Source organism: Mesoplodon mirus, assembly GCF_964341445.2.
Source record: "Mesoplodon mirus genome assembly, chromosome: 3".
Classification (NCBI taxonomy): Eukaryota; Metazoa; Chordata; class Mammalia; order Artiodactyla; family Ziphiidae; genus Mesoplodon; species Mesoplodon mirus.
In genome coordinates this window covers 194,142,656-194,160,657 of record NC_138978.1, presented here as the reverse complement: position 1 = coordinate 194,160,657, position 18,002 = coordinate 194,142,656, and the positions used below count along the sequence as shown (strand labels likewise).

Here is an 18,002-nt window from a genome sequence, read left to right as displayed (position 1 = left end):
GTGAATTCCAAAAATGTAGGCTATTGCTGCATTTCATTTGTTGTCATGTAAGTTCCTTAATGAGAAGCAATGATGTGTGGATTACCGCTATGTGGATAAGTGCACGGAGGGTTGATTTGGCAGAAGCTTGTGTGTAGGGAAGGCAAATCCATTCCCAGGTTGAGTATCTATTTCAGGAAGAACAAAACACAGCCCCTTCCATGATGGAAGTGTCTAAAGTAATCAACCTGCCATCAGGTGGCTGGCTGATCACACCAGGGATTGTGCCTCACCAAAAACTCATCTGGTCTCTGCTGCTAGGAGACAGGGCCGTCAGCAGTGGCTAATCAGATAGGCTTTGGGGCTACGAAGTCCATGTTTCTGATCTCACAGATCACCTCCATTCCTATTACCATGGCCATTGTACATGACCCCACCAGGAAATGACAGCAGTGGCTGGGGACAGAGTCTGACTGGAATCCATCAAAGAGGTCACCCTATCCACTGGATCCATAAATCTGCATCTGCTGAGATCAGCCTTTGCTGAACATCACATAGGATATAAATATCCTCACATTTTGCTCATCAGAGAGATCTATCCACATACCTCTTTTCATCTCCTTGTGACCAATTTTCCTACCAATGTTCAGGACCCCATTCCTTCCCACTTGAACAGCAGACATCCCGTGTAGTTGGAAATTTAATTTGCACTGTAATCCACCTACTCGTAGGATCAGACTCTGGGTTTACTTTCCAGAGATCCCAGCTCTGGGGATACAGGAGATAAGGGTTTCCTTCAGGATCAACAGAGAAACTTTAAGGGCATTTGTGCAGCATCTGAACTGTGGATTTGAATTCTGAGCTCAACCTTTTCTTTCCCCACTGCGTCTCGTGCAATGAAGATCAACCAGCCAATCCAATGCTTCTTATTAGTTTGACAAAAATGTTCTATGATATCAAATACTTGTCACATATAAACATGATTGGAAGTACCCAGTGTTGATATCTTGTGTATCTCTCTTGTCACATCATGCCACGGACTATTGGTGCCCTCTTTCCTAGGCGTAGTAGATTCATTAGTGATGTTAAAAATATCAGATTTGAGAATAAATTACAGAAATCCCAGAAACAGGTTAGAAAATTTATCCTGAAGATTTTCTTTCTTTAGGATCTCTCATTACCAAAATCTGTAGTAGTCAAAGTTCTCTTTAGAGGAACAGAAGCAATATCCTATATCATTAAAACACACACACACAGGAAGTGACAGAGAGACAAACACAGATGTTGAGGTTTGTGTTAAGGAATTGGCTCATGTGATTGGGCAGGCTGGCAAGTCTGGAACCTGCAAGGCAGGGAGAAGCCTGGAAACCCAGGAAGGGCATGTGTTGCAGTTTTGAGTTTGAAGGCCGTTAGAGGCAGAGTTCCTTCCTCCTGGAAGGAGCTCAATGTTTTCTCTTAAAGGCTTCAACAGATTGGATGAAGTGCACCCACATTACGGAAGCTGCTTTATGTTGTTCATAGTCTGTGAATAGATGTTGATCATGTCTTTAAAATGCCTTCACAGAAACATCTAGACTGATACTTTGACCAGGCACCTGAGTAGTGTAGTCTAAGCCAAGCTGACACAAAATTAACCAGCACAGTGATGACCTTGCATATTTAGTTCAGAAGATTCCTAACTGACTATGGAAGATCCACCTGATTTCTTCTTGCTGTTTGTAGTAAAATATGTGAGATAAGATGTAAATTGAAGGATGAACTGTCAAGCAAAAAGGAAGCAGCATGAGATGATTAGAAAATTCTCAACCTGTCCACATAGTGTATTCACCAATCAAGGCCAGAGTGAGGCTGGATAATCCTTTGCTTAAAATGTTAGGCATGTGACTTGAATTCCAAGCAATTGTCTCAGCCTAAGTCAGAAGAAACACTATTATCCAGGGAAGATCTGGAATGTACCCTCAAGTCTGAGAGCTTGTAACTATTAGTGCACAAGGGACTGACAAGATTTTTGAGAATGTTATACTAACAGAAATGCTTCCAGCAGGGAATGAAAGGGACAGGGATCATGCAAATAAAGGAGGAAAGTCTCCAAAGATTGGGCCATGCATAGAGAAGCATAGGCCAACAAGGACTGTTTCAGCTGAGAAAGTGGGGTCACCTCCCTGATGGTCCAAAAAGTTGGGGCTGCCGCTCCAGGGGGCCCAAGGGCAGAACGTGAATTTCACAGAGGAGTGTTCTCTGTTCTTGGAAACGAATGAGATTTCTCCTGCTGGGTTTTGGATTTCCTTGAGACCTGAGACTCCCTTTTAAAAATTTCTATTTCTCCATTTTATAATGGTAATATCTATCCTATATCGGTCTTAACATGCTATTTTGGAAGCATATTACTTGTTTTCTGGGCTTACAGAGTCGTACATGAATAAGAATTTTGCCCAAGGATGGACCAGAAACTGAGTCTTCCCCATAAGTGATATAGAAGATATTTAGATGAAACTTGGGCCTTAGAGTTGATGCTGGAAAGGGTTAAAACTTTGGGGGATGTTGGGATTGAGTGAATATATTTTACACATGGGAAAGATAAAAATTTGAGTGGCTACAATGTGGATTGTTCTGTGTTGAACAGTGTCCCTCAAAAGATTTTTTAGAGTCCTTACACCCAAGACTTAAAAGTATTACCTTATTTGGAATTAGGGTGTCTAAAAGATGTAATCAAGTGAAGATGAGGTCATTATGGTGGGCTGCAGTGAAATATGGCTGATGTCCGCTTAAGAAGAAGAAAATACCAAGTAAAGACAAAGCACACAGAGAGAATATTTTGTGACCAGAGAGGCAAAGATTAGAATGATGCAGCTGCAAGCCAAGAAACACCCAGACTGATGGCCACCGTCAGAAGCTACAGAGTAGAAAAGAAAATTCTATCAGTTTTCAGAGAGAGCATGGTATAAAAAGCACAAATGGAAGCCAAAGGAAGCAAGTGCTATTGTTAGTCTTATGGGGGCCCCAATCCCATTTATAAGTGCTCCACCCTGAGGACTTCATTTAATCCTAATCACCTTCCAGAGATCGTACCTCTTAATCCTATCATATTAGGGGGTTTGGTTTCAACATTTTGATTTTGGGGGACACATTCCATCTTCTTTCCAACATTAATAGCTCTTTGAAAAACAGCTAACTTCAGTTCTCTTTCATGTGTATTGACACATTTACAATGTTGCCAAGTGCTACCTGAATTCAGGTCATAAATTGGTTAGAAGAGATTTGCAGTTAATGCAAATCTCAAATGTATATTGATGATGATATGATAATATTAGAAACTGAAGAATAAGTATCAATGGTTTTAACACCAGTAGTGAAACATGTGACTAACAGAAGCTGGCCAATAAGACCAAACATCTAGGGACTTCCCTGGTGGCACAGTGATTAAGAATCTGCCTGCTAATGCAAGGGACACGGGTTCAAGCCCTGGTCCGGGAAGATCCCACCTGCCATGGAGCAACTAAGCCCATGTGTCACAACTACTGAGCCTGCACTCTAGAGCCCGCATGTCACAACTACTGAGCCCACATGCCACAACTACTGAAGCCCATGCGCCTGGAACCCGTGCACCCTAACAAGAGAAGACACCACAATGAGAAGCCTGTGCACCGCAACGAAGAGTAGCCCCGCTCAACGCAACTAGAGAAAACCCGAGTGCATCAGCAAAGACCCAACACAACCAAAAATAAATAATTTTTTTTGAAAAGAAAAGAACAAAGGACTATCCACCCACGAGTTGATGGACACTTGGATTATTCCCAGTTTGTGACTATTTATTCCAGAAAAGCAAAACTATAGGCACAGAAGACGAATCAAGGGTCCCAGACGCTAGGGTTGGAAGGAGCAGACTGTCTGCATAGGAACCTCTTCAGGTTATAGAACCGTCCATAGCTTGAGTACATGGTGCTTGTGTAACTGAATACATTGTCAGAACTCACTGAACTCTCTGCTTAAAAAGTGTACGCTTTGGACTTCCCTGGTGGCGCAGTGGTTGAGAGTTCGTCTGCCGATGCAGGGGACGCGGGTTCGTGCCCCTGTCTGGGAAGATCCCACGTGTCGCGGAGCTGCTGGGCCCGTGAGCCATGGCCGCTGAGCCTGCGTGACCAGAGCCTGTGCTCCGCAACGGGAGAGGCCACAACGGGGAGAGGCCAGCGTACCGCAAAAAAAAAAAAAAAAAAAAAGCCATCTCAGCTTGGAAATTAATACTCCTCCTTCAATGTAAACAGATGAATTAGATGAATGTGACCCAAAGTTAAATCTTCTCTTCCCTAGCTTACCTGCAATAACCAGGATGACACTGAAAGAAAAACCCAGTATGATTGTTTTCTTATCTTTATACCCAACTAGGTTTACCCAAACCCACCACACTGCATATGTATATATGTGTATATATAGACACATATAAACACACACACATTGGAACAAGTCAGCCATAAAAAGTATAAAATTTTGCCATTTGCAACAACATGGATGGACTTGGGGGGTACTATTCTGAGTGAAATTTGTTGTACAGAGAAAGACAAATAAAGTATGATATCACTTATGTGTGGAATCTAAAAAATATAGCAAACTAGTGAATGTAACATAGCAGAAAGAGATTCACAGGTATAGAGAACAAACAAGAGGTTACCCCCGGGGAGAGGGAAAGGGGGAGGGACAAGATAGGGGGAGGGAATCAAGAGGTACAAAGTATTATGTATAAAATATATTATGTATAAAATATATAAGCTAAGTATGTATAAAATATATAAGCTAAGCAATTATGTATAAAATATATAAGCTACAAAATATATGTTACAAGGACATGTCGTACAACACAGGCAGTATAGCCAATATTTTATGATAACTATAAATAGAGTACAGTTAAAAATTGTGAATCACTATGTTGTACACCTGAAACTACTGTAAATCAATTATACCTCAATCAAAAAATATTTAAAAATCCAACTATGGGAAAAAATTTCATTTCTCTTTCAAAGGTCTGACAACCAAGAGACCCTGGAAGAAAAGACATGTCAGCAGTATTGAAAACTCCCATCCTGCACCAGTAACACAATTCTTGGGTTCTTAAAACAACTCTTCAATAAAAAGAATCAGACGTTTTTGGAAATATAGATGATTACTGGTGTTGGGCATGGGAGGTATCTAGTGAGACTGGATCATCAGTGTTGGGCTAAAAAGAAGAGGAATGCTCAAAGACCAACGGGGATAGATCAGGAGCAATCAGAACCAGTTTTAAGAAGCACTCACTAGCCAAAATTTGGATCATTTTATCTTCAAAGAATGAGTATAATTGATTGTGATAAATTGAATAAATAAAAATGTAGGAATCCATGCTGATACAAACAACAATTTTTTTTAAAGGCAAAAAGTCTTAAAGCCACCATGAAATGTTACTATTACATCAAGTCCTTCCTCCAAAAATTGGAAATTAATGGGCAAAAATAAAGATTTCCCAAAACTTTTTAGGTAAAAGTTGAAGGTGAACAGAGTCTGTAAATTAACACTCATCTGTACACAGAATGACAATGAATGAATGCAGAAAAATGATAAGATTTATCATTAAAATCACGATTTTCTAGTCAACAGTGAAATAGCTGATTGTAGCCTTGTGTCATAAATAGATTCTACAACCATTAGGTGAAGAACTTGGAGAAATAGTATATACACAAATGTTAACATTAACAGCAGAGATAACTTTCCAATTGTAACAATTTAATTTAAGGATGAGAAAAGCGGCTGTCACCAGTGATTCAGATTTAGATAAATTAGCTCCAATTGTGACAGCCATGCTTCTTATTCTAAGAAGGCCACTTGATTTGATGCAACATGGAGTAACAAAATATCACCGTAAAATATTTTAGCTCAATTATTTGTATCCCTATTTTCATGTGAAAATTTTCATGATTTTTAGAAATTTATAATGTTTCTAGTCAACTGATTTAAACTAACTATGCTGTTTGAAATGTATGAACCTAAAGATCACACTTCAGACTCTTGTGGTTGAATGTTTCCAAAACTCTCTATACCAGCAAAATCATGAAAATGTTATTAGACCTGGAGATCATTACCAAAGAGGTCTCTATAGTTGTCAACACTATATGCACTATATGTTGTCTTACCTTGTATACATCTTTATTTTAAAATAACATGCTATGGTTCAAAGGTGAAATACAATGAAAATTTTACGATAGAGGTAAGTAAAAAGGATTTAAACACCACGTTTTACCCCTATTGTCTCTAAATTCAACTATAGTTATTCTAAATATTCTATTGTACTTCTTGCCAATATTTGTTCTACAAAAACGTATTCAGTGTTCAAGGCATAGTGTGTTTATATGTGTATGTGTGTTTATACTTGATGTCGGATTTTTAAAATCACTTATATGTCATGTTATGATAGTTATGCAACCAATTTGATTCTAATTCATCTTTTTAAAATATATTGTTATTTTTATTGATTTTAGTGTAGTATTTTAAAGTAAATTTATTTATTATTTTTGGCTGTGTTTGGTCTTTTTTGCTGTGCGTGGGCTTTCTCTAGTTGAGGCGAACGGGAACTGCTCTCCGTTGTGGTGCGCTGGCTTCTCATGGCGGTGGCTTTTTTTGTTGTGGAGCATGGGCTCTAGTCTTACGGGCTTCAGTAGTTGTGGCACAAGGGCTCAGTAGTTGTGGCTGGTGGGCCCTAGAGCGCAGGTTCAGTAGTTGTGGTACATGGGCTTAGTTGCTCCACGGCATGTGGGATCTTCCTGGACCTGGGCTTGAATCCATGTTCCCTGCATTGGCAGGCAGATTCTTAACCACTGCGCCACCAGGGAAGTCCTCTAATTCCTCTTTATGTAAATTATTATGTGTGTTAGATGGCGTCTTCTAAAAGATCATGTATTTCATTATTTTTTGGTATATTTATCTATTGATGGATGAGCAAAAGTAAGAAATAACTACTTACATGTAATTACTAATATAGGTATTACATAGTTTGCGTTTTACATGTTTGTGAAGTGATGTTATTTTGAAAATGGAGACAAGTATTTCTTCCCATTTCTTCTGAAACAGAATCTTAGGACACCTAAGAAGTTATGGAGAAATCTTTAGAAAGTTAGGAAATTGATGGATGAAAGGAGGTACTGAAGTGATTGCATCTAATTTCTTTTTTTTTTTTTTTTTTTGCGGTATGCGGGCCTCTCACTGTTGTGGCCTCTCCCGTTGCGGAGCACAGGCTCCGGATGCGCAGGCCCAGCGGCCATGGCTCACGGGCCCAGCTGCTCCGCGGCATATGGGATCCTCCCAGACCGGGGCACGAACCCGTATCCCCTGCATCGGCAGGCGGACTCTCAACCACTGCGCCACCAGGGAGGCCCTGCATCTAATTTCTTGCTGTAGATGTTTTATCAACAGGACACGTAGCATTTTGGTTTGGCAAGTTTTAATGAGGTGCTTTTAAGAAGTGATTAGTTGGTCTCCAAGATTATAATTACATCATCCCTATAATGTTTAACATGAAGCTCATTTATGAATAAAGATGAGTTAAACAATACTTGATAAAAAGAAACTGAGAACTGGAATAATAATTAAAAATTCTGAATACATGTACATATTTCAGTTTTACAACTGCACTTTAACCACAGTTTCATCCACAAGTAGGATATGCCAGTTTTCCCTCCTGACAGGTTGTTCGAAATGTATCGTCAGGTGTCTTTGGATCATATCCACGTTTACACATAAATTCAATAGTGTCATCTGTTTTAGAATAAAGTTTTTTATCACGTCTCCATTTTAATTGTATGTTATGTTTTCTCATCATTTCTTCTGAAATTACACATGCATCTGAAGTTAAAAAAATAAACACAAACCATTAAGTAGTATACAAATATTTTCCACAGAATTTCAGGCTTTCAAGTAGAATCTCTTGCTCTGGTCCAAAAATTCCTTCTCAAAACCTTTTACAAACCAACTCATTGAAAATCCAGTATGTAGTTTCCATCATTTTAAACAGTTAATGTTGTAAGAATGAGGTAGTATTTTTAGTGTAATAATTAAATGTTATAATCAAAGATTCATAATGTCAATTATCATATGAAGAGCTTTCATTAAGGAATCTTTTGTTGCTATTGTTGCTTGAACAGGAAATTTTCAAACTTTATTTCCACACATATTATTATGTGATAGTCAAGCATGCAACAGAATGGTTGGTAGTTAATCCATGAAAATTCTATTATAAACACCTAAACATCATATTCAATGCTCCGATTTTCCCAGGATCCACAAGAAGATTGAAATATTTACCTAAGCACTTTGGTGGTTCTGACCACTCTCCATTCTGACATACTATGTATCTGTTTCCCTGAAGTTCATAGTAGGCCTGGCATTGGTACCCAACTCTCGATCCTGGAGGATATACTGGTGCCGGGAATGAGGTAGTGTCTCCGTTGTCTATGGGTGGGGGAGGCCCGCATTTTCCTTGAGAGTCTAAAAAATATGTTGTTTGATTTATTGAAAGAGAAAAAAAAAGAAATCCCACAGTTTAAAATAAAAAGAAAAAATATAGCCCAATATGTAATAATCAGCCTTTTGATTTCTGATGACAGAAATGATTTATTGAAGAAATTTGAAGCACTTAAACAAAAAGGCACATTTTTAAGTCCCTACTTTTACCCCACATGAAAGTACACATAATACATTAATAAATATGTCTGCTTTGCAGTGTTCTGGTATTAACACATGTTTTCTTAGTGAATATATGCTGGACAGATGGATAGTTAAGATAAAAAACCTTATCCTTGTATTCAACATACAGCAGTGTGTATTGAATCTCTAGTCATATTTATTGATTTTCATTTTTATTACAAAATGAACATCAGCCCCATCAGCTGCTTTTATAAAAGTCAAAGAATTACAGATTTCAATAGTGGGAGAGCGAATGCTGTCTTCCTTTTCTGGACAAGATGAGGTAGAAATATTTCTGCTTATTGTATCTGCTCTGTATTCTTTCTGCTAACTAAAAATCCTGAGCATATTATAATAAACTAATTCAGGAGACTATGAAAGATGTAGAGAAGATATCTGATTAGAGACATTGGGATTCAAGGAATTACACTCCAGAGACTTGTTTGGGTTTTCCTTTTCCCTTCTTTGTATCTTGGATGGACCATAGAGACTGCAACCCAGAAATGATAACAAGTTCAGAAAGAAAAAAAAAAAAAAAAAAAACAGTCCCAAGAAGCACTTGGTGTCTTTAAGTAAAGTCCAAGGAAAGGATCAGCATAGTAAGACAGAAACAGTTTTTACAATCCTGACTTTCTCTAGAAATACGCCATAGAACGTAAGACCAACCCTTCCCCGCCTTGATCAGCAGGGGCCAAGTGAGGAGTCCAGACTTCCACCCACATGGTGAGGGAACATGACACTTCTCCCCTTTCTCCAGGAGTCAGTGGAGGCCAGGTGGGAACCCTGGGCTTGCACACTGCATGGCAGTAAGGGAGGTTTGATAAATAAAAGATTCCAATAATGTCCTTAATCTCAAAACATAATACCCAAAATATCCAGAATACAGTTGATCATCACTCATCATACCAAGGATGAGGAAAACCTCAAAAGAGAAAAAACAATCAAAAGAAGACAACACTGAGATGACATACATATTGAAATTATTGGACAATGGCTTTTAAAAATCCAACCAAATTGATAGAACTGGAAAATAGAGTAATATAACGTAAAAAAAAAAAAAAACAACACTGGATGGGCTCAATAATACATTGCAGATGGCAGAAGGATAAATAAACTTGACTATAGACTAACTTTGAAAATAGAATGAAAAGAAAATGGACAGAGCTTCAGGAACCCATGGGAAAATAGCAAAAGATTGGAGACCCAGAAAATGAAAAGAAAGGGGATGTGATGTAAAAAAATGTAAAAATAATGGCTGAAAATTTCTGAAATAGGGCATAAGGCACAAATCTACATAATAAAACAGCTGAGTGAATTCCAAACAGGATAAACCAAAAGAAATTAATGTCAAGATACATCAAAATCAAATTGCTGGAAATTAAGTAAAGAAAAAAATCTCAAAAGAGTTAGATAGATATTATGCAATACTTATATGGAAAAAGGATTCAAAAACTGGTAGGATTTTCATCCATGACCATAGAACCAGAAAGAAGTGATATCATTTTTTCAGTGCTTGAAGAAAAGAGTTGTCAACCCCAAATTCTATATCGACTGAAATATATTTTAGGATTAAGGGAGAAAGAAAGATGTTCCCAGACAAAGGAAAACTGAGAGAATTTGTCTCTAGCAGATCTATACCTAAAGAATTGCTAAAGCAATTCTTCAAATATAAAGGAAACTAGAAAAGGAATTGAGACTTTAGGAAGGAAGAAAAAATAATGGAATTGATTTTGAAAAATAAGGGTAAATATAATAAGAATATCTTTTCCCTAATAATTTGGTTAAATATTGTGTAAAATTATGTCACTTGATATGTTGCTCAATGTATATAGAGAGAATACTAAAAACATTTATGTTAAAATGTGGGGATATAAAAAGAATCTAAATGGAAGTAAGTTTTCCACATTTCACCTGAAATGGTAAAATGTCAATACAAGTAGGGAGTGATAAGCCGCTTATGTGTATTTTAATACTTCGAGCAACCGCTAATAAAAACATGCCAAGACATATACTCCAAAGCAATGCAGATGTATAAAAATTAAGTTATTTATAATGTTCAAAAATCCACAGGGAAGACAAGAAAAGGAAATGGGGTTGAGAAACCGAGGAAACACACACAAAACAAATAAGATTGCTGACATTGTCCCTATTATGTTAATAGATATTTTCAATGTAAATAGCCTTAATATATCAGTGGAAAGACTGAAAATGGCAGGGTGGACACATAAACAAGATTCATCTATATGCCGTCTACAAGAAAATCACTCTAAACATGAAAACATGTTCAAGTGGAAGACTGCAAAAAATACATACCAGAAAAAAGTTAACTTGAAAAACTAGAAGTGGCTAATATATTTCTTGGTTTGGATTCCCTTACTTCCTGAACTCTAAACACTGAAGTGTCCCTGGACCAAGTTCTCAGACTTCTTTTTTTTTTATGTACACTAATTCCCTGAATGAGTTCAGCTAGTAACATACCTTTAAATATCATCCATATGTGGAAGATGCCCAAATATAAGTCACATTCTGTGATCAGGCCCTGGCTGCCTATATTCCATGTCTCAAAGTGGAATTTCTTGGGCTGTCAAATGTACTTATGGTATCGTTAACACATTTATTCACCAGGAAGTAACTGAACATCTTAATATTTAAGACAAGAAATGTTCCAAGATTCCAACTGTTCAAATCTGGTCAACTCTTTCAAACAATAAATATATCAGATTACTTATTCAGTCCACAGAAGAACTGGATTTTAAGCACCTTCATTTTATTTGCATCAAAAAAAAATTCCATAAGAACTACTTATATTATACATTTATATCAACATATTTATTCCCTAATATATTCTTTAAAATTGGGGGGGGGGTGGCGGTGTAAGATACTCTACCTTTGCACTGAGGTGTTTTTGTCCAAGTTCCATTTAAACATATCACATCTACCTCCCCAAAAAGGTCATAAGGCCTGATGCATTCGTAATGTACTCTCTCACCATTTTCATATCTAGACCTCTCTTTTTGTATAATAGCATTTTCCACTTTGGGTGGATTCACACAGGAAACATCTAGATAGAAAGAAAAATTGTATCTCTAATATAATGATCATTATGAACAGCAAGCTAACAAGTGGGGTGTCACATATATTCCATGGTCATTTAAAATCAAGAGTTAATCTGCCATGAAAGACTGCTAATTTTAATAAATTCACATGTAAGTTTGAGGAGAAGGAGATAAAGCAATATTTTTAGTACAAATTAAGCTTCTGTATCTTAAATCTCTCCCCCATCCTTCACTAGAAGATTGATACACATTTTTTAGGCCAGTGAAAATGAAAGCTTTTCTGGACATCTCTTTCTGAGTTTAGTAAAATAAGTGTTATAAATTATATAAATTCAAAATGAATTTATAAACCATAAGAAAATCATAAGAAAAGATCATTTGACATCAGGATTCGGTTTATAGTCATCCTGTTTATGAACTGTAACTTTAGGCCCTTAGAAAAATAAACACATTAGGTACTTCTTTAAAGACTTGATCAAGAGTTATCACACTTTGAAGAATACCGTAGTTGAAAGAAGAAGATGATTAATTAAAAGATCCAAACAAAGATCTGGAAAACTAACAGAAAAATAAATGTATGTATTTATTAAAATGCTCTTTAATAATATACTTTTGCAAATGCTTCAGTATACAATGAGTAATGTGTAATTCATCAGTGAGATTCAGGTGGATGTAAAGTACAATATGCTGTAGCTATGGTTCCTAAACTGAAATGTGCATAGAATCCCTTGGGAATCTTTAAAACAGTTTCAGGGTTCCATCCCCAGGGTTTTTGATACAACAGGTGTGAGTGAGCCTGTGAATGTGTGCTTGCATGTCTAATAATCTTCCAGAATATGCTAAGACTGCTGTGTCAGGGGCTGTGCTTTGAGAATTATTGGGCTACAAGACTGAGCACTGAGTACACAATTCCATCCCTTTTTATGTTCAGGCATAAACCTTCTTTGACTTGGCCTGAAAATAATCTGTGTCCATTTTATGATGGTAGAGGCATTTTCTGTATTATGTTACTTAAGATACTTTAATAAATAAAGTTTTAAATTTTACCAAAGTACCTCTGCATGCTGGCCTTCCTATCCATTTGCTCTTAATACACTGTATAGTATTGGCTCCATCCAACTGATAATATGGTAGACATTTAAAAGCCACCTGTTCTCCTGACCTATACGATTGCTTCTCCTGGTCTATGAGTACAGCATCATTAAAGCTGGGTACGTTCAAACAGTCTGTGCCTGAAAAAAAAAAGTATTTTTTTAGTACATCTTTAAAAATAATAGTGGCCGATAATTATATTCAAGAATAATAGATATATACATATCAAACCAATGAATACTGTACAATATTTCTCTTACAACATAAAATGTTAGAAGTCTTGACTTAGTTACATTGAATGTGTCTATATTTATCAAAACTATAACATGGGAATGGTGATATTCAAAGAGACAGGGATGCCTTTGATGCTTGAGACCATACTTCTCACATTTAAATTATTTTTCCCCATCACAGGTCACCTACATTATGGATGTGTTTCTTTCTTTTGCTTCTGTCAAAATCTGTTCCCTTGAGTTATGTCAAATATCTTAGAAAATTGTATATTATAAAGAAATAATTGATAAATTAACAGTAAATTGAGTGCTGATAAGACTGATGAGCAGGGGCCAGCTGTGTTATAGGAACAGAGACCAGAAGTCTGAGAATGTGTATCAGAGGATGTCCAAAGTGTACACAAGGTGATGTGATAGTGAGATAATTTAGTTCATGAATCAAACTTTTATTATTACTAGGGTTATCAATTCTCTACCAGAATCCAGAACTTTCCAAAGACACCTTGTTTAATTCTAGAATTACAGCTTAGTTTGATACTTGTGCCATTTATGTCCTGAATTAAAGATATTTTTCAGCCTTAGAATAAAATGAAATATACTATACTTATGCATTCCGGTGGAAGGGACCATTTTCCTCCCAAACATCTTATAGATGCAGGTCCATCGATCCCAAAACCTTCATCACAGTCGTAAGTAACTTCTTCTCCATCTTGGTAACTGCTTTTTTCATTAGATACAACACCATTCTGAATCAAAGGTGGACGTCCACAAGGAAGTCCTAGGAATAAGTGAAAGAACGATTTCATGTTTCACTAACTCTGAAATTTAATTTGATGTACTGCTTGCCATATTTGGTAGTTTTACTTGAAAATAATAAATGATTATATAGGAACTTCCATCACATTGCAGAGAAATGCACAAATGCACCCAAAAATCACCATTCTGGTGTGTTTCCATTTGTCCACTTGAACAAGAACTTGAAACTAAAAATACCAATATTTATAAATGAGACTATCAGTGCGTCTCTAAGCAATTATGATTAATAAAGAAAACACACTGAGATTTCATCATCTTAAGAAAAGTACTATATATTTTAAGACATTAAAAGGGACATTGTAGGAAGAACATAAGTGTTTTATGAAAAAACTTGGTGGCAACGCATACACTGCAACTTATATGAATAAGTAGGGATATAAAAAGGTTTAACTATATGAATAGGTAGGTTTACTTTTTTTACACATACAGTGTTAATACAAAAGAAAGTGCCAGATTTAAAAGTGATTCTATACTGAACCGATGAAATTAACAGAAAATGACTATACAAAAATCGATTAAATGTATACAAATATAAATTACATATTAATACATAAATGACCTATACATATATAAATAATTGATATATTTAGGAATCTAAAGGATTCTGTTCCATGACTTTGATGATAATTGATTAGTAAAGAATGGTACTGAAAATAGAATTTTGGTTTGCATACTGTCCTCACCTACACAATGAGGTGGAGAACTCCACTTTCCCATGTGGCATGTTATCACAGTTTCTTCGGATATCCTGAAACCATCTTCACAGATATAACTTAACTTGGTGCCGTGCTCATAAAGCTTGGATTCAAATGTTTCTCTCCTTTCTTCTACAGAGCTAGATGAGTTAATCGTTCCATAGTCTATTTGAGGTGGTTGAGAACATGGAACTTTTTCTACATGAAGAACAGAGATCAAAGGGTAAAGTGTAAGTATAATGTTTAAATTAAAAATACATTAAAATAAGAATAATTTGAACAAGTTAAAGAATTTTAAAGCTGAAAAATATTTGAAACTTGCAAGGTATTTGTCTCCATAAACACTATGCTACTATCCACTTGTTCAGTATGCCCCTTCATCCTTTTTTAAAATTTATCTTTATTGAAATATATTTGATGTATAATAGTACGTTAGGGAGAGGAGTCAATATGGTGGACTAGGAGGACGTGGAATTCATGTCTCCGTACAATTAAGGCACCTACCAGGCACCAGTGGGGGACCACAGACACCTAAGGGGACAGGAGGAACCCCCAGCAACCAGGTAGAAGGTGGGTCATGGGGGGAGTGAGGGGGGAGGAGAAGTGGAGGTGGGAGGGGACTGGCGCCCCTGATGGGTGGCTGGGGGAGGGGAAGGGATCCCTTGCCCAAAGGGGGAAATTGGGGAACCATTGGGAGGGCAGAGGATCAAAAGGGATCGTGGCCACCTTTCTCCTGCTCTCTTGGGCCTCCAGCAGGCTACTGAGATCCCGGGCCTGATCCTCTGGTAACCTAGGCCCCCTCCAGCTGCGGAGGTCCTGAGCGAGTGGGAGGGTGGGAACAGGGAGCAAAAGTAAAGCCTGGACCTCTGGGACTGGCACCCCTGAGGGGCGGCTGGGGGAGAGGAGGAGTTCTGATACCCAGCGAGACACACCAACAGTCAGGGGTCTAGCAGGAATGGGGGAGACCATAGGGGAGATGTGGGGGGGACACAGAGGAAAGGAAGGGAAGGCAGCCAGCACTTTCCCTGTCCACTTAGGCACTGAGGAGCCTGTTGAGCTCCCGGGCCTAATCCATTGCCCTTGGAGCCTCCCTCCTGCGGCTCAGAGCCCAAGCCCCACTCCTACACCCCATCAAGAGCCCTACCTCTATAATTGGAGACCCCCTCCGAGACCCACTCCAACCACGCTGGGCCTGTATCCCACCCACACACCCTCAACCAGGGCCTTACCTCCAAACTCTGGAACTCCACACTACATAGGCAGTCCTTTAGATTTGCTGTCTCTCTGCTTCCACTTGAATGATGCCCTGCCTAGACCCCAACCCCAAGGCCTTTTCTGGCTGCGTGGGTCCTGGGCCTAGGCTCAGCTTCATGCTCAAATGTCAGCCTCCCTGCATAGGTCCCACTCCACCTTAAACCCCGCCCCTGCCTAAGTTCCATCTCTGCCTAAACACCTACTCCTCATAGCCAAGGTTTTTTCTTTGTTTTTTTCTTCCTTTCTTTTTTGTTCTTTTTCTCTTTTTTCCTCTTTTCGATTGGGGTTCTGTTTTACCTTGTTGTTGATTCATTTATATTTTTATTTTTTCTAATAAATCTTTTACTTTTCTAATTTTAGTTTATTCTTTATACTTTGTTATTGTTCAGCTCCTTTTGGCTTGTGCCCCGCCCCCTCCCCACTTTTTTTTCTGTTGTGGTTTTGTTTTACTTTATTGCAGTTGTTTCAATTATATTTTTATTTTACCTAATATAATTTTTATCTTTCTAATTTTATTTTGTTTTTTAGTCTTTGGTATTGTACAGCTCCTTTCTTTTATCTTTTTTTTTTTTTTTTTTTTGCCTTACCACGTGGCTTGCAGCATCTTGGTTCCCAGGCCAGAGATCGGGCCTGAGCTCCTGTGGTGGGAGCTCTGAGTCCAAAACTCTGGATAACAGAGAACTTCAGACCCCAGGGAATATTAATATATACCCTGAGAAAACCATAATTCGAAGAGATATGTTTACCACAATGTTCATTGCAGCACTATTTACAAAAGCCAGGACACGGAACCAACCTAAATATCCATCAACAGATGAATGGATAAAGAAGATGTGACACATATATACAATGGAATATTACTCAGCCATAAGAAGAACGAAATTGAATTATTTGTAGTGAGGTGGATGGCCCTAGAATCTGTCATACAGGGTGAAGTAAGTCAGAAAGAGAAAAATAAATACCATATGTTAATGTATATATGTGGAATTTAAAGAAGTGGTACTGATGAACCTAGTGGCAGGGCAGGAACAAGGACGCACAAGTAGAGAATGGACTTGAGAGCATGGGGGTGGGGGGAGGTTGAGAGGAAGTGAGAGAGTAGCATTGACATATCTACACTACCAAATGTAAAATAGATAGCTAGTGGGAAGCTGCTGCATAGCACAGGGAGATCAGTTCGGTGTTTTGTGACAACTTAGAGCGGTGGGATAGGGAGGATGGGAGGAAGGCTTGGGAGGGAGGGGATATGGGAATGTGTGTATACATGTGGCTGATTCACTTTGTTGTATGGTAGAAACTAGCACAACATTGTAAAGCATTTATACTCCAATAAAGGTGTGAAAAAATAAATTTAAAAAATATTGTGCTAGTTTCAGGTCTACTACATAATGATTTGACTTTTACATATATATGAAATGACCAGCAGGATGTCTAATAGCAATCTGTCCCTATATAAAGTTACTATAATATCATTGACCATATTTCTTATGCTGAATACACATCCCCCTGGCTTCTTTAGAGCCTATGTATATGTGAGACCGTGTGGCATTTGTCTTTTTCTATCTGACTTATTTTACTTAACCATAATACACCCTAGATCCATCCATGTTGTTGCAAATGGAAATGTGTCATTTTTATGGCTCAGTAATAGTTCATTTTGTGTGTGTATATAAAACATCTTCTTAATCCATTCCTCTATCAATGGACACTTAGGTTGATTCCAAACCTTGGCTATTGTAAGTAATGTTGCAATGAACATTGGAGTGCATATATCTTTTCAAATGTTTCCGGTTCCTTTGAATAAATACCCAGAAGTGGAATTGCCAGATCATATGGCAGTTCTATTTTTAGTTTTTTAAGGAAACTCCATACTGTTTTCCATAGTGGCTGCACCAATCTACAATCACACCAACAGTGCACCAAGATTTCCTTTTCTCCGCATCGTCGCCAACACTGGATATTGTCTTTTTGATGACAGCCATTAAGAGAGGTGTGAAGGGACATTTCACTGTGGTTGTGACATGCATTTGCCTGACTTTTAATGATGTTGAGCCTCTCTTCATGGGTCTGTTGGCCATCTGTATGTCTTCTTTGGAAAAAATGCCTATTCAGGTCTTTTGCCCATTTTCTAGTTTTTTGTTTTTCTGATGTTGGTTGCATTAATTCTTTGTATA

At 37.7% G+C, this 18,002-nt stretch overlaps 1 protein-coding gene across 1 annotated transcript in view; it reads right to left on the bottom strand.

Moving 5' to 3' along the window:
* Window positions 1–7,424: 7,424 nt before the first annotated feature.
* The window catches only part of LOC309799998 (complement factor H-like), an 80,027-nt gene continuing 69,449 nt past the window's right edge, over window positions 7,425–18,002 (bottom strand). Inside the window, exons 17-22 of the mRNA XM_082613802.1 lie at window positions 14,563–14,772; window positions 13,668–13,841; window positions 12,794–12,970; window positions 11,570–11,743; window positions 8,302–8,484; window positions 7,425–7,842 (exon numbers count right to left, since the gene is read on the bottom strand). Of these exons, the coding sequence (XP_082469928.1) occupies window positions 7,646–7,842; window positions 8,302–8,484; window positions 11,570–11,743; window positions 12,794–12,970; window positions 13,668–13,841; window positions 14,563–14,772 (1,115 nt within the window). The 3' untranslated portion in view covers window positions 7,425–7,645. The remainder of the gene's footprint in view (window positions 7,843–8,301; window positions 8,485–11,569; window positions 11,744–12,793; window positions 12,971–13,667; window positions 13,842–14,562; window positions 14,773–18,002) is intronic.